Source organism: Phacochoerus africanus, chromosome 3 (assembly GCF_016906955.1).
Source record: "Phacochoerus africanus isolate WHEZ1 chromosome 3, ROS_Pafr_v1, whole genome shotgun sequence".
Taxonomy (NCBI): Eukaryota; Metazoa; Chordata; class Mammalia; order Artiodactyla; family Suidae; genus Phacochoerus; species Phacochoerus africanus.
The window spans coordinates 36,808,906-36,832,675 of NC_062546.1; the positions used below are offsets into that span (position 1 = coordinate 36,808,906).

Sequence of the window (23,770 nt, forward strand, 5' to 3'; positions counted from 1 at the left end):
GTTGTGGAGGAAAGGGTGCTGAAGGCCCCAAGTTCCCTCTTTACCAGATCAGAATCCTGGGGAGCCTTCCTGTGGCCTCCCACTTCACCACACCGAGATTTCAGCAAACCCCGGGAATGATCCACAAAGTCCAGAGGAACTAGCTTGCTAGTCGGACACGAATGCACTTGGGGTTGGGGGGCACCTCGCAGGGGCACTAGCTCTCGGGAAGGATGCCCTGGAAAGCGGACGTGGGCTTAACTCAAAGAGGTGCCTGAGGTGACTGTGATGGGGAATCGGGCAGGGGGCAGAGTGAAAAACGTTCTTCCCTTTTTTAAAAAAGGGGAGGGGGGAAGAATCAGACGTTAAATTCTTTTGCAAACATTCATGCCTAAGGAAGGGCTGGAACAGGCAGCCCCGGCCGCCGGAACCGGTCGGACAGGTAGCGAGCTTGTTGACACCGTTATGTTGCAGGGCGCATGCTCACTCCCAAGTTTCCTGGTGCCTTTTCTATTCCACCTTATGAAACTTTTTCCTCGGCGTGGTCTCACCCGCGATTTAAGGCATAGGTGTCGCAGAGCCGGGAAGCTGGGAGTCGTAGAGAGTGTGAGGGAGAGGCCGGGCCGCGCCGCGGCGGGGGGCGGAGGGAGAGGGCAGGCGGGGCGGGAAGGTGGGCTCTGGCCGCCGGGAGCCGGGGACCGAGCCACCGCCACCGTCCCTAGCGGGGAGCAGCCGGGAAGAGGGGGCCGCAGTCCGGGGAGGGGGCCCCAAGATGCCCAAAGTCTTCTTGGTGAAGAGGAGGAGCCCGGGGGTCTCGGTCCGCAGCTGGGATGAGCTCCCGGACGAGGAAAGGGCAGACACCTACATCCAGGTGAGCGCGGCGCGGGGGCCGGGCCTGGACGCCGGGTTCCCGGGGTGGGGGAAGGGGTGGCTGGGTCCTTTCTCAATGGCTGGGGCTGGACATGCCCACCCTCCACCCCCGCCCATGCCCCTCTTTCAGGGGGAGGAGGTCACTGAGGCGCGGGAGGACGAAGAGTGAGAACCTGGGAACGCGGGACGCCCTGCACCCCTTTCCCCCTAGTGGGCGCCTCTAATTGCCCGGCGGGGACCGTTGGCTGCAGCGCAGGCGGAGGTGGCCCTGGAGGGGGATTGGAGGCCAGTGGGAGCAAGCCCCAGTCCCACGTCCTCATGGGGTTGCACAGGGATCGGTCACCCTCTCTGGGGCTAGGCGGGTAGAGGTCAGACTCCCTCCCCCCATTCCAGGGAGAGGAAATTTGGCGCGCGGGGTTCCTAGCCTCGCATGGCCCTCCGTTCCTCGTGGGCAGGGGAACCGGGGAGGAGGAGCTAACCCCAGAACCCCGTGCGCACTTGAGAGGCCGAGTCGGGGGCTCGCTCGCCCATCCCCGCGGCGTTGCCCACTTGGCGAGGTGCCCAGGTCCGGGGCGGGGCGGCGGCGGCACCGCCTGCAGGTCAAACTGCCGCGGGCGCCCGGGCCTGACGCCGCGTGTCTGTGTGTCGGGGCGCGGCCCTCCCTCCGCAGTGGGCCTGGGCCGTCTGCTCCACGACCCCCCCGAGGACTGCCGCAGCGACGGCGGCAGCAGCAGCGGTGGCGGCAGCAACAGCGCTGGGGAGCCTGGAGGCGCCGAGAGCAGCTCGTCCCCGCGCGCCCCCGAGCGCGAAACCCCGGAGCCGGGCGACGGCGAGGGCCCTGGTGGACACCCGGCGGCGAAGCAGCGCCCGGTCGCTAGGTCGAAAATCAAGGTACGGTGTCGACTCTGCCCCCGCCGCCACCTGCGCCACGCCCTGGCGTCGGGCTCCCGGGGCCGGCGCCCCTCCCTGTCGCGCCCGCCCGCGCACCCGGGCACCGGTGCACCCGGCGCGCCCGCAGCGCCGCTCCTGCACCTGCCCTTGGGCCGCGGCCAGGGCGCCTCCGCGCGTCCTCCCGCTTGTGGGGTAGTCGGCTGCCAGCGCCGCTGCGACCCGGAGGCCGGATCCCCGAGCGGGCACAGTTCGCCCGCGTGGCTTCTGGAACTGCCTAAAAGGCTCAAGCACAGATTCCTCCTCTTAACAGCCCTGTGCTCAGGGCCTGAAGAACAACAAAGCCGTCGGGGTTACCGGGGTGGGAAAGGAGGGGCCCCAGGCCCGGGAATCCCCTCCTCTGGCCCTTGGTGAATTTTGAGTTTCACCCGTCCTGGAGACAGTGGTAGCTGTTTGGCACACAGTAACTACTCTTCCCAGTACCAACTACGAAGTGCCCGTTAGACACGAGGTCACATGTGCCGGGCACTTTAAACTTGTGTTTGTTGAATCTTTTTGAATTAAATTGACGGACAAGCGGATTCAACTGCAAATTGCCCCACTGCCCCGCCCCCAGTCGGCTGGAGCGCTTGTTTCCCTTTATTATCGCTTTTCGGCCCCCACCCCCACCCAGCCTCCTCGAATTGTAGTCCACGTCTTATCGCGATGCCCTTCTGTGCTTTCCTGGGTGGAACGTCCACGATTGCCTGCTCAAAGTTGTCCGCTACTTCTAAGATTAAGCAGTCCCAAACCACTGCAGCCAGGGGTCACGTGACCCCAGTTCATAGCCAGGTGGGCCTTTGCGGGCTCCAGACCCTTGGCGTAGCTGTTAATTATTGCGCGCGCCGGGTCACTCCCGCAGTCCGCTGCCCAGGCAGGGGGATGGGGAGGAATAACCCTAGGGTTCGCTATGGATTGGGAAAGTCTCCGTTACTCTTCCTGGGAGAGGTCTTCCCTCCTCAATGCATATTACTGGTTCCTGGGGCTTGGCTCCGGGTGGGCTCCGGGTGCATTTGGTTATGAATTGAGGCTAGAAGCTTGAGCTGAAATCCTTAGGCTTTAAAGGATGCTGCTGACTGGGTGAGGGCATCCTGCTTAGTGTTAAATGCGTCGCAGAGGTTCAAAGTCAGCTGGTGGGAGGCTTTTCTAGGCCAGATGGGGTTAAGTGGGAGGGACAGTTTGCCTAAGGCTGGTAGTTCGGCCCTCCAGGAAATTCTACAAGGTGTCCCACTTGCATATTTATCTCCATGCTGGTAGGACAATTGCACGTTGTTTTGGGATCGTCTATAGTTAGTTTACCCCACTGTCCCCAGGTTGCCCAGATTTCCCTGGAGAGAAAGTTGGGAGAAAAATAGTCAGTCCCTTCACCACCGTTTTAGGAGATCTCTGCTGCCACTGGAGCCCTGGATTAAACAAATGAATAAACCAATCTTATTTCCTATATCCTTGGATCCTTGATTCCTAGATCCTTGTAGTAAAGCTGCCCCCAGGGATGGGGGGTGGGGTATAGAGTTTGCTCCTGGGAGAGTAACAAAGTTTCCAGCGGATTTTTGTTTGTTTACTGGGGAGTTCTGGTTCCTTCTCCCCCTCTGCTTCCACCCATAGGAGACATCTTGGTGTTAAGATGCTCCAAGCCTACAGAATTATAAGCTGTGGAATTGGTCATTTTCAAATGACAGGTTGAACTGCAGGTGACTTAGCACTTAGCACATTGTGTAACTTTAGAGTTTTATGCTAAGTATGCTGAACTGATAATTAGTTTCCTAATCATAAGAAGGGGAAAGCCACTCCGGCATGACACATTGTTTGAGTGACTTGAAGACAGTTACTAGGCAGTTGGTTCTTAAGACCAGAGAAGGAAAAAAAAAAAAAAAAAAGACCAGAGACGGTCAGAGAGAGGCAACATCCTACCTCACAGTATATAGTGCCTGCTATGTTTAAGAGAGTCAGCAGATAAAGATGCTGCCACCCCTGGTGTTCCGGAATCATCTGACTGTAAGCCTCGAGGCTCTGGCTTCCTCACTTCTTAGCTATGTGACCTTGGGCCAGTTGCTAACCCCGCTGGACCTCAGTTTCCTGGTCTGTAAAATGGGGATAGTAATGATACTTACAGAGATGTGAGGATAAATGAGTTCAGCATGAAACATGGTAGGTGCTCAGTAACTCTAGTTAGAATTATTTAGGTTGTTGGGGAGGCACAAATACGGTATTCATTGTTAACTCTGTTATGGGAAAGTGAATGTTAAATCAGAAGCACAAGCAAAGATGTGATAAATTCTGAGTGGAGGAAGGTTTTTCTTGGTGTGGATTTGAGGGCTGTTGGAGAGGGAGGAGAGGCAGGTTTTAGGTTTTAGGGTGGTGTAGGCTGAGCCTGAAACTTGAGTAAGGACAGGACTCAGAGCTGGAGGAAGGATGGGAAACAGGCTTGGGGTTAGGAGAATGTCAGGATGAGCTGCTAGAAATGTAGCCAGAACAAGCCAAGGTGGTCAAGGGGCCACGCCAAGAAGTATAGATGCTCTGGTGGGGGCAGAGGAGGGTCTCTGGAAGGTTGCCGAGAAGGAAAACCTCATTTGGGTCCATCTTACCAGCTGTGGCTGGGGATATGTTATCTGTTCTGAGCCTCAGTTCCCTGATCTATGAAAGGGAAGAAACAGTAGAATTGGCCTCGCCTCTCAGGAGTATTGAGTAGATTAAATGAGATAATGGGTGCAGAACAGCTGAGTGGTTTTGTGCAGGTATAAACTGCCCAGTAGGGAGTAGGGAGTTAGCTGATAGTGAGGCTTAGTAGGTTTGTGAAGTTCCAGTATTTTGTTGCCTGCAGTAGAGATAAGAGATTTACCAATTCGATTGGCTGAATTGAAGTATTTTTTTAAAACCCACCAGTTGGATAATTGGAAGGGAATATAAGCCCCATCCCTAACTCCTTGCCTATTGTCTTCAATCTCCTAAGACAAAATTGGATGCCCCGATTCCCCCCACCAATATTGTAACTCACTATCTCCTTTGCTGACCAGACTCCTCTTCTTGACTCTAGACCCACCAAAGGCAGGGAATATTCCTACTGGGCTTATATTTCTAGCAGCTGGTGCTTTGGTGCAGTAATGCCTGACTCGCAGGATATAAGTCAACCCAGAAGAGAAATATAGGCAGGGAAGGAATCTACAGCCCCTTGGTATAAGTGGTAACATTTAGGGGGAAATGACAAGCTAGGAAAAAAAAGGGAAAATGCTTGGAATGAATGTTTGGAAAAGCTTAATTTAAAGGTGGGGGTAGGGGGAGGAGGAATAGTAGGACAAGGTAAGTGTTAACTGCACCAGCTTTTAACTGGATGTAGGTGAAGTGGGTTTTTGTTTTTGAAAGCATCTGCCTGGATTTCATTGCAGAAACAATCCCTGCAGTTCCCATTGTGGCTCAGCGGGAATGAATCCAACTAGTATCCATGAGGATTCAGGTTCAAATCCTGGCCTTGCTCAGTGGGTTGGGGATCCGGCATCCGCCACGAGCTGTGGTGTAGGTTGTAGACACGGCTTGGATCCTGCATTACTGTGGCTGTGGCATAGGCTGGCAGCTCTAATTGGACCCTTAGCCTGGGTACGGACTTAAAAAAAAGAAAAGAAACAGAATTCCCTGTAGCTAGCTTATGCAGAGAATGGTTATTATAGAGTACTAAATAGACTAAAGAAAGACCAGGCTGAACTCTCAGGAATGACTCCCCAGAGCCACACTGCAGAACTGGGCTACCAAGGGAGCTGCAGCCGCTGCCTCTATGGCTGTTGTTCATGTATTATGGTGCTTAGGCTGATGGAGAGGGTGAAGCAATTGCCGTGTACCTGCTCAATTAACTCAGACCCAAATTCAAATCTGCCAATAGTGCATGCAACAGGTGGGGCCCAAGTCACATCTAAAAACCATGGCTGCCAGGGATTCTGTTCTGGGAAATGCAGCAGCTAGCCTTCTAGCCTCTGCTGTGCAGAAAGGCCCACCAAAGGAGTGGGAGTAGAGGCTGGGCCTGTCCACCCATAGGCTCTACTACGGTGCCCTTAAAGCTTATGTAATCCAAGCTCCTTGTATTTAAAGGGATAAAGATAAAGCCAGGGACATATTGTTGACTTCCTCACAGTTATTAGTGGCAGAGCCCAATCTAAGTTTCCTTATTTTTTTTTAGCATTGTTGTACTGCATCGTCGAAGGTATCTTTGACACTTTAATTTTTTTATTATCATTATTAATTTTTTCTTTTTAGGGTCAGACATGTGGCATATGGAAGTTCCCAGGTCAAATCAAAGCTTCAGCTGCCAGCCTACACCACATCCACAGCAACGTGGGATCTGAGCCAAGTCTGCAACCTACACCACAGCTGATGGCAACACCGGATCGGTAACCCACTGAGCAGGGCCAGGGATTGAACCCATGACCTCACGGACACTAGACAGGCTCATTACCACTGAGCCATGATGGGAACTCCCCCCTTGACACTGTAGCCTTTAGTGTTGACTCTTTGACATGAAGGTATCAGAAGTTAGTTCTCACCATGATATGAGACAAACAACAGGGCTTATCCCTCCCTCACCCACCCATCATGTCTAGACCCAGGGAACTCTCCTGGGGAAGTGTAGGCACATATTTTGCAGAGAACAGGCTCCATGGAAATCTCAGTATGGGCACCTACAAGTCATGTGGCCGCAGGGTGGTTACAGTGCTCTGAGCCTCAGTTTCTTCTGGATTAGAAGGATATGTTCCTGGCAACATCTCTGCATTTGAGAAGGTTCTACCTTCTCCCACATAGTGGAGTTGTGAAGCTTAAGGAACTGGTACCTGGGAGCAGGAAGGGTATTTTTATTCCCCAAGGAACTGGGGAAATATGCTCAGCCTGTCTGCAGCACTCAAGCATAAGCCAAGGTGTCGGTGGAAATCTAGTCCAAATGGCCATTGGAAGGTAGTGTGGACACACAGTAGCCTCCCACAGGAAAGAGGACCATTCATTTAAGAACTTGTCTGGTAGAAGCATCCACAGAAAATAAAGGATTTTTTTTTTTTTTTCTTTTAGAAGTTGACAGGTAAGTGACCTTTGCCAGCTTTGAAGTTGGTCAGAGGGCCAGCCAAAGTCGCTACCTCCCCGCACGCTCCCAGAGTCCTTCGCAGCTCTGATACAATGATGGGTTTGTTTCTGCCGCAGAGGCCTGTTTTTTGGAAGAACTGGAGGGGAACTTTGTGTGTTTTTTAAAATGAAAGCCGAGATCCTGCAGAAAACAGGACAGCAGACAAGAAAGTGCCAAGCTGTCGGGTTGGGGAATGAATCTCTCTTCATCCTTCCTGCACTACATTAGTCTTCAATTAATTAGTTAATCTCGAAGTTCCTGTTGTGGCTCAGTGGTTAACGAACCCAACTAATATCCATGAGGACGCAGGGTTCCATCCCTGACCTCGCTCAGTGAGCTGTGGTGTAGGTCGCAGATGCGGCTCGTATCTGGCATGGCTGTGGCTGTGGCTGTGGTGTAGGCCGGTGGCTATAGCTCTGATTCAACCCCTAGCCTGGGAACCTCCATATACTACGGGTGGGGCCCTAAAAAGACAAAAAAAAATTGTTTTAAATTAACCTCCAGAGTTCCCGCAGTGGCGCAGTGGTTAACGAATCCGACTAGGAACCATGAGGTTGCAGGTTCGATCCCTGCCCTTGCTCAGTAGGTTAAGGATCCGGCGTTGCCGTGAGCTGTGGTGTAGGTTGCAGACGCGGCTTGGATCTCGTGTTGCTGTGGCTCTGGCGTAGGCCAGTGGCTACAGCTCCGATTCGACCCCTAGCCTGGGAACCTCCATATGCCGAGGGAGTGGCCCAAGAAATAGCAAAAAGACCAAAAAAATAAAAAAATAAAAAATAAATAAATTAACCTCCAGACTGGTGTCATTGTCCACCCTCTGTGGTACTAAGCCTTTTGGAGAGGTGTTAATTTGGGGTTAAGAGTGAGACTGTTAAGCTTTTTCAGAAAGTAAAGTGTTTGGAGGGGTTCCCTGTAATTGAACACGTTAATGATTTCCATATCAAAACATGAATACTGACACCGGAGGGGTAGCTTCCGGTCCACCCAGATTGGGGGGGGGGGGCGGGGGTTGTTGCCAAGGGAGATAGGAGAGAATGTTGGTGTTTCGAGTCTTTTGGATTTCAGAGTTGGGGGTAATGGACTGGGGGCTGGTGACCTAAACTGAAGATTAGTTCCTGTTCCCTTTTTATTTTTTTTCCATCAGTGAGAGAAAAACTGAAAAGACAAATAGAGAAACAAGGGGTTTTGACTGATTACCTTTTATTTAGGATCACAGGATTTTGGAGCTGATCTAACTCTGAGTAAGGACTGACCCAGCAACCCACTCCCTCTTAAGTAGCTTTCCTTTCTTTCTTCTTTGGCTGCCCCGCAGCACACGGAGTTCCTAGGCTAGGGATCAGACCCAGGCCACAGTTACGACCTGTGCCGCAGCTGTGACATCTGAGCCTTTAACCCACTGTACTGGGCCGGGGATCGAACCTGCGTCCTGGTGCTGCAGAGATGCCACCTATCCCATTGTGCCACATGGGGAACTCCTTAAGCAGCTACTTTTCTTGTTTAAATCCTTAACAGTCCCAGGAGGCAAGTATGATTATTTTGTATGTCCATGTTTTATGGGTGATGAAATTAAGGTTTAGCAAGGTTGAGTAACTTGCCTACTTCCCAGACTGTAGGTAGTGGAGAAAGATTTGAATTTAGGAACAGAGCTCATTTAATCACATTTTGTTACTCTCCCATGTGGGAAAGTGTGGCCCAGGGATAGTAAATGACATCACACAGCCACCCAAGTCTAGGTTTTTATTTGGTCCTCAGCGTTCTTGTCTCTCCATCCCACTCAGAACCAAGACGACTATAAGACGTAAATAGTTTTGGCTTACAACTTGCTGAGTAGAGTCACGGGGGTAAGGTGGTTAACCCTATCCTGAACTTTTAGGAGGTAGAGTGGTAGGTATAAACCTGCAGAAACCTTACAAAGATGTCCAGTGAGCAGACAGGTAGGTGATCAGAGGAGGAATTGCTGGTCTTCCATCCCCTGGACATTGTTTCAGAAATCAGGGTGTCTTCTGTATCCTGCACCCATCCTGGGGGAGAACCCTCAGAAATGTGGCACATCTGGTGTTCTGGAGAGAATGTGATATATCTTTTATTGTGTCAGTTATCCACTGCTGCTTCACAAATAACCTCACATTCAGCAGCTTGTAGTAATTTATTCTACCATCTTGTTCTGTGGATGGACTGGGCTCAGCCGGATGGGTCTTGCCTGGGGTTTCTCTTGTGGGTGCAATCAGATGACAGTGTGCTGGAGCCTCCTGGGGGCTTGACCGGGCTGGACCTCCAGGAGGGCTCACTCAAATGGCTGGCAGTTGGGACTCTGTCCTTTTTCTAGATGCTTTCATTATATGAGTCTACCATCTTTTTTTTTTCTAAACAAGTCCCTATTGATGGGCATATAAGTAATTTTTAGCCTTTTACATTATAGACCAAATTTATTTATTTATTTATTTATTTATTTTTGCTTTTTAGGGCCACCCCTGCAGCATATGGAGGTTCCCAGGCTAGGGGTCGAATCAGAGCTGTAGCCGCTGGCCTACGCCACAGCCACAGCAGCCAGATCTGAGCCTTGTCTATGACCTACACCATAGCTCATGGCAACGCGGGATCCTTAACCTACTGATCGAAGCCAGGGATCATACCTGCATCCTCATGGATGCCAGTCAGATTCGTTTCTGCTGAGCCATGACGAGAACTCCTACAGACCAAATTTAAAGGTAAATGTGAAGTACACTCTATGGCTTCCATTTCCTGTTTAGGAATTTATCCTCTAAATGTTTTTCAGAGGAATTAGAGTTTCTTCTTTCTTCGTCTAAGTTGAAGTATAGCTGATTTACAATATTGTTTTAGGAGTTCCCATCGTGGCACAGCAGAAATGAATCCGATCAGGAACCATGAGGTTGCCAGTTCCATCCCAGGCCTCGCTCAGTGGGTTAAGGATCCAGTGTTGCTATGGCTGTGGTGTAGGCCATAGCAACAGTTCAGCCCCTAACCTGGGACCCTCCATAAGCCTTGGGTGTGGCCCTAAAAAGCAAAAAAAAAAAAAAAAAAAAGAGGAGACAATATTGTTTTAGTTTCAGGTGTATAGTAAAGTGATTCAGATATACATCCATACTTATATATATATATATATGGTTATATGTATTTCCAATTCTTTTGTGTTATAGGTTATTACAAGATATTGAATATAGGTTCTGGTGCTATATAGACATTCTTGTTGTTTATTTTATAAATAACAGTGCATATTATTAATCTCATACTCTAAGGTCGAAGACACAGTTCGAATCCCGTATTGCTGTGGCATAGGTTGGCAGCTGTAGCTCCGATTTGACCCCTAGCCTGCGAAGTTCCATATGCTGTGGGTGCTGCTCTTAAAAAAAAAAACAACTCATTCTCTAAATTTATCCCTCCCCACCTCTTTTTTCCCTTTTGGTAACTATAAGCTTGTTTTCTATGTCTGCAAGCCTGTCTGTTTCTGTTTTGTAAATAAATTCATTTGTATTATTTTTTAGCTTTCATATATTGATATTACACAGTATTTGTCTTTCTCTGTCTGGCTTACTTCATTCCGTATGAAAATCTCTAGTCCCATCCATGTGGGTGCAAATGGCGATATTTTCATTCTTTTGGATGGCTGAATAATAAGGAGTTTCTCCTTTCTAAGAAGGAATTTTTCCTTCTTTTCTGAGAAATGATCCAGTCTGGCAAAAACTGGCTTCATCACCCATGACCTTTTGCCATTTAATTAACCCTACATCTTCTTTCAAAAACCTCTTTCAGAGGCTTTGAATATAACTCATACATGTCTGGGGGCTGGATTGGTCATAGATACACATACAGGTGGTATGCAGCACTTCATGGGTTGGAGGGTACATTTTATTCCTAAATAAACATTTTCTGGTGACTCGGTTTTCCGTGCTGTGAAATGGGGACGTATATTAAAGTGGAGAGATGGGAACACAGCCTTTGCTGAGTGAGGCATATCGGAGAACTGCTTTTGCTCTGAGAAAATCAGGGGAAAGTTCCCTCTGGGATTGGAGTGCTCTCAGTCTGCAGCCCCCCCTCGCCTCCTTTCTTCCCTGTGGTAAAAAGCTTTCTGAATCTTAGTGAGATGATCTATTGGCCTTGCTCTCCTAAACTGATCTCCTTCCCTCTGCCCTCAACATTTTATTCTTTTCAAACAAAATCCTGCCAGCGATTTGAGATTTCTGTCCTGGACTGTAATAGGAGGTATCCATGTTACATGCAGAGTGTTTTAAAAATAGGGATTTACCAACAGGATGAAAATAAACAAGAGTTGAGGTTGGGACTGTTGTTGCCGAGCCCATGGGTACATCTCGCAGGGCTTTCAAAAGACAAGTCTAGCTTCACAGTTTTAATTTGAATTATGAGGCTTGATTGCCTATGTTCTGTTTTATTAGCCCCACTACCTCTCAAGGGCCCTTTACCCTGGGTAGACTTGGCCTTGAGAGGCTCAAAGTAGTCCGTTTGCCAAGCCTTGGGCCATATTTAACCTTCTTACATTCCTTCAAGGGAGGAAGTGACCGGAATGGGGACTGCAGACTAGGAGGATACCATGACCTGTCCTGGTGATTGGAACACCCTGGGCATGGCCAGGTCTCCCTCAGGGGGTGTCAGGCCCCACCCCTTTGGGGGACACAGGGCAGAGGTGGGATATGAGGCAGTTGGGGGTCCAGGACAGCCTGGACGGGGGTCCAGGAGTTTGATGGCAGGGTCATCAAACTCGAGCCATGTGGCCATCCTCCTGTATCTTTCAATGGCCCCGCTTTTTGACAGTCAAGCCGCCTGGGGCCCCCGAGGTAGAGCCTCAAGGGGAGCCCTGCCCTTCCTTGCTACCTCTGCTCTTTAGCCACTGCCCTGCTGGCTCAGGCTGGCCAGACTGGACCACACACAGCACCTCTGTTTCCCAGTGTCCTCTTTGGGATATTCTTTGCTGCTCCCCCTCTTCTTCCTGTCTTTGCTTGGCTGAGGAGCTCGCTTTTCTGGAAGCATTTTCCCTCGTGCTCCCTGTCAGGGGTGGGCGCTCCTCTGAGCCTCCCCTTGCACCTGGGGCTTCCCAGATGTCAGTGGCCTGTTGCCTGGTCTGCCCCCCAACCAGACTGGCAGTTTCTTGTGGACAAGCCATCCCAGTGACAGTGCATAGGCCCTGTGGAGGATCAGGCACCTAACCCTAAATTGGCTAAGTCTAAGACCAGCAGGTGAGCATGTGGGCTGATGGAGGGGGCAGACTGGAAAGCCCTGTTCTGGGGTCTTTTCCTCCTGCCACCTGTGAGCTACAGCCCATCAATACTTTCTAACTGTGCAGGGCCCACTTCTGGGCTGGGGCAGGGGCACAGCAGCCTGCACGAGCACTTGCTGATTTCCACACGGCATTTTGTTGAGGAAACCCAGATGAACCCTGAAGAAACGTGTGCATGATGGAAGTCTCTGGAATGAGTTGGAATAAAGTACTGAACTGCATGAGGGCCGGTGCCTCACGTCTGAAGCGCGGTCCATGGACAGCGTGGTGGCATCTCCTGGAAGCTGGCTCTAGACCGCATCAGATCTCTTGAATCAGAACCCACATTTTATTTATTTATTTATTTATTTTTAATTAAATTTTTTAAATTGCTATTTCCCCAGTACAATTTTTTTTCCTACTGTACACCATGGTGACCCAGTGACACATACATGTACGCATTCTATTTTTGCACATTATCATGCTCCATCATAAGTGACTAGACATAGTTCCCAGTGCTACACAGCAGGATCTCATTGCTAATCCATTCCAAAGGCAATAGTTTGCATTCATTAATCCCAAGCTCCCAGTCCATCCCACTCCCTCCCCAGAACCCACATTTCAACAAGACCCCTAGAGGACGTGTGTGTACACTGGGGTTTGAGAGGCGCTAGTTTTAGGGATACAGGGAACAGTTTGGGTAGAGGCAGCAGTGGCTGGAGAAGCTTCATCAGGAAGAAACAGTTGAGCTGGATCTTTTTTTTTTTGGCTTTTTAGGATTGTGACTGTGGCATGTGGAAGTTCCCAGGCTAGGGGTCTAATCAAAGCTGCTGCTGTCTGCCTACACCACAGCCAGAGGAATGCAGGATCTGAGCCACATCTGTGACCGCAGCTCGCAGCAATGCTGGATCCTTAACCCACTGAGTGAGGCCAAGGATTGAACCCAGGTCCTCGTGGATACTAGTCAAGTTCATTATTGCTAAGCCACAACGGAAACTCCATGAGCTGGGTTTTGGCAGAGGGCAGCATCCAGAGTGGGTGAAAGGAAGAGGGTGTTTGAGACGAGGAAAAGTGTTAAGCCAGGAAAGGACCAACTCTTCTTGCTAATGATGTTTGTCTGAAAATAAGTTCTTTTGGTCCTTTTATGAATAGAATTTTGGCAGAACAATTGGATCCTTCTTCTAAAGAATCTGATAACTAGGACTAGGAAACCTTTGATGAATATATAAGATCTGGTACTTTTCCACATAGGGTTCTGTTTTCTTCCTTAGAGGCAGCAAACATAGCTAAGAGAATGGACCAGGCAGGACAGAATCTGGGATTTGGCTATGGTTTTTCCGATAACAAAGCTATCCAGACAAAGTCACCTCTCAAGATGACTGTTTTATTTGTTCATGATTCTGGCTCAGGAATTGGGGCACAGCTGGACTAGGCAGGTCTGCTCTGGGCTGGGTTTGTTCACTCAGCTGGCGGCAGCCCTAGCTGGGCTGGAAGGTCCAGTGAGTCTTTTCATACCTGGCACCTCAGCACTGTGCTGGGTGGCCTCTGGGTCTCCACATAGCTGCTTGTGCTTCCTCCTGGTATGGTGGTCTTGGGCTTCTTGGTGGCAGCTGGCTTCTAAGAGGGAGAAGCTGCAAGGTCTCTTAAGAGCAGAAAGTGATACAGCTTTGCCTGGGTCCAAGGGAGGAAATAGCTCCATCTCTTGATGGATATAGCAGCGTGTGGGGAGGAGGAAAAAACTGATTGTGGCTGTCTTTGGGGACTCCAGTGATGTCATCAGGACCCAGGCTCTCTTTTCTTTCTGCTCTTCCATCAGCCCAGGCTTCCACCTGGTATCCAAGGTGGCTGTTGGTGCTCTCCCTAGCAGGAAAGAGTAAAGGAGAGAGAGCGCACTATCCTTCCCCTTAACAGAGTGTATTTCATCAGCCAGAAGTCACCACCATGACTGGTTGTGATGCTGGGAAGTATGCACTTGGCTGGGGGCAATGTACCCTGCTGGAAATCAGAGGATGCTCAGAAGGAATGTGGGGAGGAACGGCCCATGTCCCACCTCCCCCAAAGCTAACACCTCCGTGGAAGTTTGAGGGGGTGGAAGCCGATCGGGGCCACGTACTACGTGCTCATGCCTTTCTCTGTCTCCTGTCCCAGTTACGACAGGCACGTGCGGCGACGCAGCGCTTCATAGCTGCGACCTGTGCGGCAAGGCCTTCCGCTTGCAGCGGATGCTCAACCGGCACCTCAAGTGCCACAACCAAGTGAAGAGGCACCTGTGTAGCTTCTGCGGCAAGGGCTTCAATGACACCTTCGACCTCAAGCGGCACGTGCGCACGCACACAGGTGAGGGGGGCATGGCTCAGAGTCGGGAGCCTTGGGCGGTGCTGGAATTTTTGGAAAGATCGCAGGCCGGGGCTCAGGGTTTAGACCTCCTGGCTATGCCATCTGCCAGCAGTGTCCCCCTGGCTTGGCAGGCCCCTCTCTTAGCCTCTTCTCGCCCTGTGAAATAGGGATAATGCAAGTTCTAGCGGCTCAAGGTCATTGACAGAAGGGACCTGGGGATGGTGATGCTGACACTCTGGGAGCAGGGGTATATCAAGTGCAGCCCTCAGGCCAGGTTGAAGGCTAGAATGTGGTTCCTGTGGTCTCGCTGGTGGTATTTTGTGCTCCATTCTTGGGAAGTGAGACTGTCTCAAAATAGCATCACATTGGTTCCTGCTGAGAGCTCAGAAAGAGAAGGAAACAGTCGACTGACTTATCGCTGCGGAGCCTCCTAGGGGAGGCGACCAGGCCAGTGTCTACCTCCCTGAACCTTCCTCCATGTCGCCTTCTAATGAAGTGCGGGTCTGGGGCTTCACCAGTTCCCTTCCACAGACACCCTGGGGCTGTCCGGTTGGCCTCTCTGCTGGCCTTTCTGAGTGTTAGTAGCCTCTCCAGGCTTCTTCTTCTTTTTTTTTTTTTTTTTTGTCCTTTTGCCATTTCTTGGGCCGCTCCCGTGGCATATGGAGGTTCCCAGGCTAGGGGTCCAAGCAGAGGTGTAGCCACTGGCCTATACCAGAGCCAGAGCAACGTGGGATCCGAGCCGCGTCTGCAACCTACACCACAGCTCACGGCAACGCCGGATCGTTAAACCACTGAGCAAGGGTAGGGACCGAACCCGCAACCTCATGGTTCCTAGTCGGATTCGTTAACCACTGCGCCACGACAGGAACTCCATCCAGGCTTCATCTTGAGGCCCACAGTCCACACCTTTTCTGGAGTGATCCCTTGAGAATTCTAAGATGCCATTTCCCTGCTTAAAAATCTTCCCCAACTCTGGGCAGGATGAAATCCAAACTTCCTGTCTTGAGGGACCCCATGGAAAGCCCCTCACAACCTGGGTCCCATCTTCAAATTCCCACCCTGTTCCATCTCATCCTACCCCATCCCATCCCATTCCATCCTAACCCATTCCATTTCATCTCATTTAAAACTCATCCCACCCCATTCCATCCCATTCCATTCCATCCTAACTCATCCCATCCAATCCCATTCCATGCTAACCCATCCCATTCCATCTCATTTAAACCATCCTACCCCCATCCCATCCCATCCTAACCATGGGACCAGGACTAGTCTCGTCCTGGTCCCACTCACTCTCCCTACAGCCTCCTAGAATTTACCATTTATAGTCCTGCTGGTCCCTCAAGCCCTTTCGGGGTGTAGAGTTCCCCCTGGCATTTTGGTGGGGATGGGAAAGTGTCCACTCCTCACTCCCAGGGGGGCTTCCATCTCCCCATCCCCCACCCAGGCCCCATCTTACATCCTCTGTGTTCAGTTTTCTTTCATAGCCCTTATCCTGCTCGTTTGTTCTTAGAGGACTGGCCATGAGTTGCCTCCCTGGCCTGACAAGGGTATCCTCCACCTTAGAGCGTGGACTGGCATACTAAAAGATTTTTCTTTTTTCCTTAAAAAAAAAGCTTTTTCCAAAGAGAAAATTTCATTTAAATGTGCCATAGCTCCAGAAAAACACACAAATCATAAGTGCATAGTTTGAGAATGTAGAAATTTTTCCATAGTGAATGTTCCCATATAACTAGCTGCCCCCTCCCTCCAGCCCCTCCAGTCACAATCTCCTGCCCTCCAGGCAGCACCACTAGCCTGACTTTAACAGCATTAATGACTGTCGCCTGGTTTTGAATGAGGTAGAAATGTAATTGTATAGAGTGTACAATGGGGTCTGGCTTCTTTTTCAGTCCTCAGCAACAGTGAATCAGTAAAAGTTTGACCTCTCTGTGGCCAGGCTGGCACCCTGGGTTGGGGCCGGGACAGTGCTCTGGGAGTGGCCAGTGGTGGGAGGATCCTGTGTGGTTATGGAGGGTCCCTTGAGTAGCAGAGGATCTTGTCGGGGGTTGGTGGGTCCTACAAGTGGTGGGGGGACCCAGAGCTATCCATGGGCCCATCAAGTGGCTGCAAAGCTGAGCCCGAAGAAATTCCCATCATGGCTTAGCAATTAATGAATCTGACTAGCATCCTTGAGGACGCAGGTTCGATCCCTGGCCTTGTTCAGTAGGTTAAGGATCCGGCATTGCCATGAGCTGTGGTGTAGGTCACAGATGCTATTCAGATTCTGCATTGCTATGGCTGTGGCATAGGCCAGGAGCTACAGCTCTGATTCGACCCCTAACCTGGGAACCTCCATGTGCCGCAGGTGCAGCCTTGAAAATAAAAACAACAACAACAACAAAAAAAGCTGGGCCTGTAGACAGCAGACCTAAGGGGCAGGAAGAAATTGGGGACCAGTCACTCAGGCATGGGTTGTTGGTTGTCTGGAGTTTTCTCAGCTTTTTTCATCGCCATCTGAGGATGTCCTTGAGGGCATGGCATCTTTCTCCGGAAAGTCCTTGCATAGTGGGCTCTGTGGCTTGTGGAGCTGCCTCATCTGTGACCTACACCATTCTCTGCTAGTGGAAATATTAGGGGTTGACTGCTCTCCAGAAAGTTTGCAAATTGACTTGGTCACAGAGTAAAGAACTCCGAATCTGAGCTGGATGACTGTGCAACCCTGTCCAAATCACTTAACTTTTTTTTGCCTTTATTTTGCCGTCTCCAAAATGGGCTTGGTTTTGTTACCTGTCACCTAAGTGATGGTTGTGAGGTTTCAGGTGAGAATGGCATCTAAAGTGCTGTGAGCACTTAGTACCTATGAACTATTAGTGGTAGTAAATATTGAAATAATTGGCAGTGTTTTTCCTGAGGACCTGCAGTGTGACAGACCCCAAGAATCACCTCTATAACTGCAGAGAGCTCAGCCAGCATAGGGAGAAAGAGCCCAAACCTCTGACAGTGATACAAGAAAATCAGCAGGTGAGCCAGACAGAGGAAAAAGTGGAGAATGCTGGTGGGGAGGCCTGGAAGGTGAATTGTTTCTGGTGGGGCAACCTGGGAGGCTTCTCAGAGGAGGTGTCCTTTTGGCTGGGCCTTGAAGGATGAGCAAGATTTTCACTGTTGGGGCGTTCCCACTGGGGCTCAGCGGGTTATGAAGCCGACTCATATCCATGAGGATGCGGGTTCAATCCCTGGCCTCACTCAGTGGGTTAAGGATCCAGCGTTGCTGTGAGCTGTGGTGTAGGTCGCAGACCCGGCTCAGATCTCATGTTGCTGTGGCTCTGGCGTAGGCTGGCAGCTGCAGCTCCAATTTGACCCCCAGCCTGAGAACGAACTTCCATATGTTCCAGGTGGGGCCCTAAAAACTGAAAAGAAAAAAAAAAAAAAAAGACTTTCACAGTTGGACAGGGGAGGAAGGGTCTTGCAGACAGGGAATGTCTTAGTTTGGGTTGCTCCAGAAGTGGACCCTGACATGAGGATTTGGGTGTATACGAGCAATTTATTGGGGAGATGGTCCCAGGAGGCACAAGGAGGGGATGGGGCTGGGAGATAGAGAGGGAAGGAGAGCCAATGAGAGCGAGTTAATGAGCCAGTTACCCTGTGGGCACCCTGAGGTCCCACTGAGCAACCACACAGAATGTACCCCAGAATTGCTCCAAGGGTGAGGAAGTGGGGTATTTATCTATCCGATCCCATTTTTCCTAGCTTAAGGGGTGGGTCCATCCTAGGACCCTCATCTCCTAGGCAGTTCCTCCCTGAATCCCCAAGCAGGCCTCAGGTTTCCTGTGGAACATGAGAGGCAGAAGCCGCTGACTTCACAGGACTGCCTGAGCCTGCCTGGAGGGAGGCTGAGGGGTTCTGTGGGGGGGTTGACAGTGTCTTTGGGGGAGGGGGGTGGCTTGGCAGCAGGCGGAGACCCTGCAGAGGCCTGCACAGCTTCCTCAGGCGGCAGTTAGCTCTGAATGGTTGCTTCCCTCCAGGCCAGGCCCTCACATGTATCCTGTTGTCTCAAACAGCCCTGAGGAGCCAGTGCTCTTGTTACTAACCTCATTTCACAGATGAAGAATGGGGACCTGGGTTGGCTGGTCCTGAGTCTGTGGTCTCCCCCTGCCCCCCTTTTTTTTTAATCATTCTGAGTTGGTTTTATTTTTTTTAAGTGTTTTTTAAATTTTTTCTATTACTCAATGAATTTTATTATATGTATAGCTGTACAGTAGTCATCACAACCCAAAATAGCATTTCCATCCCAAACCCCCAGTGCATCCTCCCTACCCCCCAACCTGTCTCATTTGGGAACCATAAGTTTTTCAAAGTCTATGTGTCAGTATCTGTTCTGCAAGAAGTTCATTGTGTCCTTTTTGAAGATTCCACATGTCAGTGATAGTATTTGATGTCTCATTGTCTGACTTCACTTAGCATGATCATTTCTAGGTCCATCCATGTTGCTGCAAATGCCATTATTTCTTTCCTTTTAATGGCTGAGTAATATTCCCTTGTGTATATGTACCACATCTTCTTTATCCACTCCTCTGTTGATGGACATTGAGGTTTTTTCCGTGTCTTGGCTATTGTTTATAGTGCTGCAATGAACACTGGAGTTCATGTATGTGGTCTCCCATTTTTACAGAGTCCCCTTCTCTGCCCCTGTTCCCCCAAGGCCAGGCCTTACCAACCTGCCCCGCTGAAGTTTCTAGATGCCGGCTTGCTCTGCAAGAAGGTGAGACAAAGAGGAGCTTGGGCCCAGCACAAACTGTACCCTCCAGCCTGGGGTTCAGCAGGTGGCGGAGGAGCCTGAGTATGTGTCGAGTGGTGCCAGCTTGTCATCTGCCCAGACCGACACAGAAAGAAGGTGGTCTGCACCCTGCTCCTCTCAGGCTCCTGGGCTCCTTTGTCTCCTGCTCCTCAGAGATTTAACTTTTGGAGTTCCTGTTGTGGCATAGCAGTAAAGAACAGACTAGGATCCATGGGGATATGGGTTTGATCCCTGGCCTTGCTCAGTTAAAGATCTGGCATTGCCATGAGTTGCGGTGTAGGCCGGCAGCTGTAGCTCCTATTCAACCTCCTATCCTGGGAAACTTCCATATGTTGCAGGTGTGGCTCCAAAAAAGACCAAAAAAAAAAAAAAAAAGTGACTTCTAATGATTCATAAAGGAGTAGCTGAAAAATCACTGAAGCTGGTGAATAAAAATGGCTTCCGCCAAGGGGCAACATGTACTTCATCTCAAGAAGCGACAGGCAGATGTCGCATTTGCTCAGGAGGCATCTAGGACCAGGAAACCCACAGCCGAACAGGCCAAGGGGAGCTTCTGAGCCCCCGGAGTGTGGCTGGTCCCACTGAGATGTGTGGTTACGTGTAAAAGAGGGCAATGGATTTTAGGAGTTCCCATTGTGGCTCAGCAGAAACAAATCTGACTAGTATCCATGAGGATGTGGGTTCAATCCCTGGCCTCGCTGAGTGGGTTGGGGATCTGGTGTTGCCATGACCTGTGGTGTAGGTTGCAGCAGCTCGGATCTCACGTGGCTGTGCTTGGGTGTAGGCCAGCAGCTACAGCTCTGATTCAACCCCTATCCAGGAAACTTCCATATGCTGTGGGTACAGCCATAAAAAGGACCCAAAAAAAGTCTCAATTTTTAATGTTGATTTCATGTTGGAGTGGTAATATTTTGAATGTATTGCATTAAACAAAATATGACCTTAAAAATTAATTTCAGAGTTCCTGCTGTGGCGCAGCAGGATCTCTAGAGCGCTGGGATGCAGGTTTGATCCCCAGCCCAGCAGTGGGTTAAAGTATCTGGTGTTGCGGGCACTGTGGCATAAGTCTGCACCTGTGGCTCAGATCTGATCCCTCCCTGACCCCGGAACTCCATGCTGCAGGGGGGGCCTAAAAAAAAAAGAAAAAGAAAAAAAATTAATTTCACCTGTTTCTTTTTACTTTAATGAGGATACTGGACATTTTAAAATTACAAAGTGGCTTGCATTTTAATCTCTGTTGGACAGCTCTGAGATCACTGAATCTACAGATAAATAATTTTTAAATTAAAAAATCTTAAATTTTAAATTTAAGATTTTAAAACTTAAAATCATACTTTGACTCAGAGTGACCAACAAATAGCATTACGGAAATGTCTTGAACCTGTTTTCCCTGCTCTGGGTTATTTTATGATGGAGATGTGCCTCCAGGTTATAATGGACCACAAAGAGGAGCCAAGGGCTTACGGACAAATTAGCTGGTAGCAAATTGGAAAAAGGGGGGCACCAGCTCTGGGGATGCAGCTGTGCGGAAGCCTGGAGGGATAGGCTTACTGAAAGCGCTGAGCATTGTGGCCAAAGGGATAATCAGTAGAAAGAGCAAAAATTTGGGGTTCTCAGACCTTTTTGTCATTCATGGGAATCACCTCCCTGACTCCAAAAGATTGAAATCTGTCAATATGGTTTTGCCTTTGATTGAGAATGTAAATGTTGGATTTTTCACTCTTGAACAATTACAAGTAAATGTTGTATTTGGATCAGAAGCAAAGATGTGGACCTGTTCTCAAAAATACTATGGGAGTTCCTGCAGTGGCTCAGCGGGTTACAAACCAGGCTAGTGTCCATGAGGATGCAAATTCAATCCTGGCCTCACCCAGTGGGTTTAAGGATCTGGTTTTGCCTGAGCTTTGTTGTAGATTGCAGATGTGGCTTGATCTGGCAGTGCTTTGGCTGTGGGTGTAGGCCAGCAGCTGCAGCTTTGATCCGACCCCTCGCCGGAGAACTTCCATATGCCGAGAGTGCAAGCACTAAAAAGCAAAACGAACAAACAAAACTGTAGACAGGAGTTCCTGTTGTGACTCAACTGTAATAAAACTGACTGGTATCCATGAGGATGTGGGTTCTATCCCTTGCCCCACTCAGTGGGTTAAGGATCCCGTGTTGCCACAAGCTTTGGTTGTAGACCCAGCTCAGACCTGGACTTGCTGTGGCTGGAGGTGTAGGCTGGCAGCTGTTGCTCTGATTCGACCCCTAGCCTGGGAACTTCCATATGCCACACCTGCAGCCTAAAAAAACAAACAAACAAAAAACAGTAGACAACTGAGTGAAGGTTATTGTTGCTTCCAGTCCTGTTAGGCCAGCTGTGACTAATTTAACCATACCTCTGGGTCAGAGCTTCCATGCCTGCCCGCTTGCGTCTCTCACAAGTGTCCTATCTTAATCTATTTTTTGCCTATCAAAAGAAAAAAAAGATACATCTGAGGAGGCGTTCCCATCATGGCTCAGCGGAAATGAATCTGACTAGCATCCATGAGGACGAGGTTGATCCCTGACCTCACTCAGTGGGTTAAGGATCTGGCGTTGCCGTGAGCTGTGGTGTAGGTTGCAGACGTGGCTCGGATCTGGCATTGCTGTGGCTGTGGCCAGTGGCTACAGCTTCAGTTCAATCCCTAGCCTTGGAACCTCCATGTGCTGCAGGTTCGGCCCTAAAAAGACCAAAAATATAAATAAATAAAGTCGTATCTGGGATCCCACAGCCCTTCTTTGAGAATTGTATTGACAGTATGGGACGAGGTGGGCAAAGATGGAACCGGAATCAGGGTTCATCCCCCTCCCCCTCATCTCCTGCAACTACTGAGAGAACAGGGCAGCTAAGGAAAGACTCCAAACACAAGGAAGCATCTTGGAATAGATCCAGGAAACCGGAGCCTGAAAACATCTTACTTTAATATCCAAGCAGGTGAAAGAAAGATTAAGACTTCTTTTTTGGATGTGACTTCACCAAGGAAAGAGTAAATTAGAGGGGTGAGTGGGGGTAGGGTGGGGGCAGGGGGAGGAGATAAATGAGATAAATGACATCTGACTCCAGATTGGAAGAGAGAAACTGGTACAGAAAAAACTCGGTTAACATTCTGTGAAAATATATCAGCAAACAAGGGGCTGTTTTCAAGCCAAATTGTTGTAGTCACCTTCCCCAGAAGCATGTTCTAAGATGGCAGTTCTTTTTTTTTTTGTTTTTTTTTTGTTGCCACAGCAATGGAGTTCCCAGGCCAGGAATTGAATCTGAGCCACAGCTATGGCAATCCCAGATCCTTTAACCTACTGCGCTGGGCCAGGGATTGAACCTCCACCCCTGCATTGACCCAGCCACTGCAGTCTTAACCCACTGGGCCACAGCGAGAACTCCCTGAAATGGTCATTCTTCTAAACTGTTTGATTGAGAGATGGTTCTCAGGAGACACAGGACAGTGTGGCAGGGATGTGGCCTCAGCTGGCCTCTGGCCCCAGCCGGCCTCTGGCCCCAGCCTGATTCCACCCAGGTTCTGGAGTGTGAATTGCACTAGAGGCTTGTCCAGTCCTTGGGCAAGTAGGGGACATTTCTTGCCTGTGTTAGATCATGGCTAAGGGACTGCCTTTCCCCTGGGCCAAGAGGTCAGTTGCCCAGGGCCCTTCCTCGGAGTTGGGACCAGCCAGGAGCTGTGCTGACAATACAGGTGACAGGTGGGGAGTGAAGCACTGGCACAGCCAAGGGCGTCTAGGTGGGAGGGTCCAAGAGCATCTACTGTACACACAGCAGAGGAAATTGCTCTAGTGAGTGGAATTGGCAGGAAATTATGGCTCTTGACCCACCTCAGGTTAAAATGGGGGCAGGGGGTGAGCTTTCAAGAAATGAGTGTATATTCAGTTCCCAGCCCGTGAAAAATGTCATGGGCCTGTTTTTAGAGATATTCTTTTGGATGTAAGTGTTTCAGGTTGAACCAGCTGGCCATCCCCGGAAGGAGATGATTTGCTTTTGGTGGGGGAGGTCTGTCATTTAGAGTAAAATGTAACCACCAGCACATGCCAGACTCACCAAGTGGACCCCAGCACCACCAGCACCTGGGGGTGTGTCTGTTGAGCTGTCAGGTTGGTCTGGGCATTGATTGCCACTCTAACCACATGTGCCAGGCTCATCAGACAAGTACAGCTTTTACTGAGAGCATTTTATGGTTCCCCTTTGTCAATAAGTAAAAATTTTATTTATTCCGTAAAACTGCAGTCCATATAAAAGCTATAGAGGAGAAAGCGGAAGCCACAATAACCAGTTGAAAATAACCCACACATCTGTGGGGTCCTCCTTTCAATCTTTGTCGGGGGGGGGGCCTCTGGGGAGTATAACCCGATTAGTTATAACTTTACACTCTGACTACAATAAAGGTGTTGGTTCAAGGTGCCTGCCATCCCCACGGAAGCTTGAGTTCTGAAGGGGGAGGCTGAGGAGTTCAGAATCAGGGTCAGGGTGTTTGGGGGGTGGGCAGGGGCTGACCAGAGCTGCAGTATCTCCCTGCCCTCTGGCCTT

The 23,770-nt window shown here is 49.9% G+C and overlaps 1 protein-coding gene across 1 annotated transcript in view; it reads left to right on the top strand.

Annotated features, from left to right (window-relative positions):
- Positions 1-332: 332 nt before the first annotated feature.
- The window catches only part of OVOL2 (ovo like zinc finger 2), a 33,700-nt gene continuing 10,262 nt past the window's right edge, over positions 333-23,770 (top strand). The window contains exons 1-3 of the mRNA XM_047771627.1: positions 333-848; positions 1,517-1,747; positions 14,250-14,438. Coding sequence (XP_047627583.1) covers positions 752-848; positions 1,517-1,747; positions 14,250-14,438 — 517 coding nt within the window. The 5' untranslated portion in view covers positions 333-751. The remainder of the gene's footprint in view (positions 849-1,516; positions 1,748-14,249; positions 14,439-23,770) is intronic.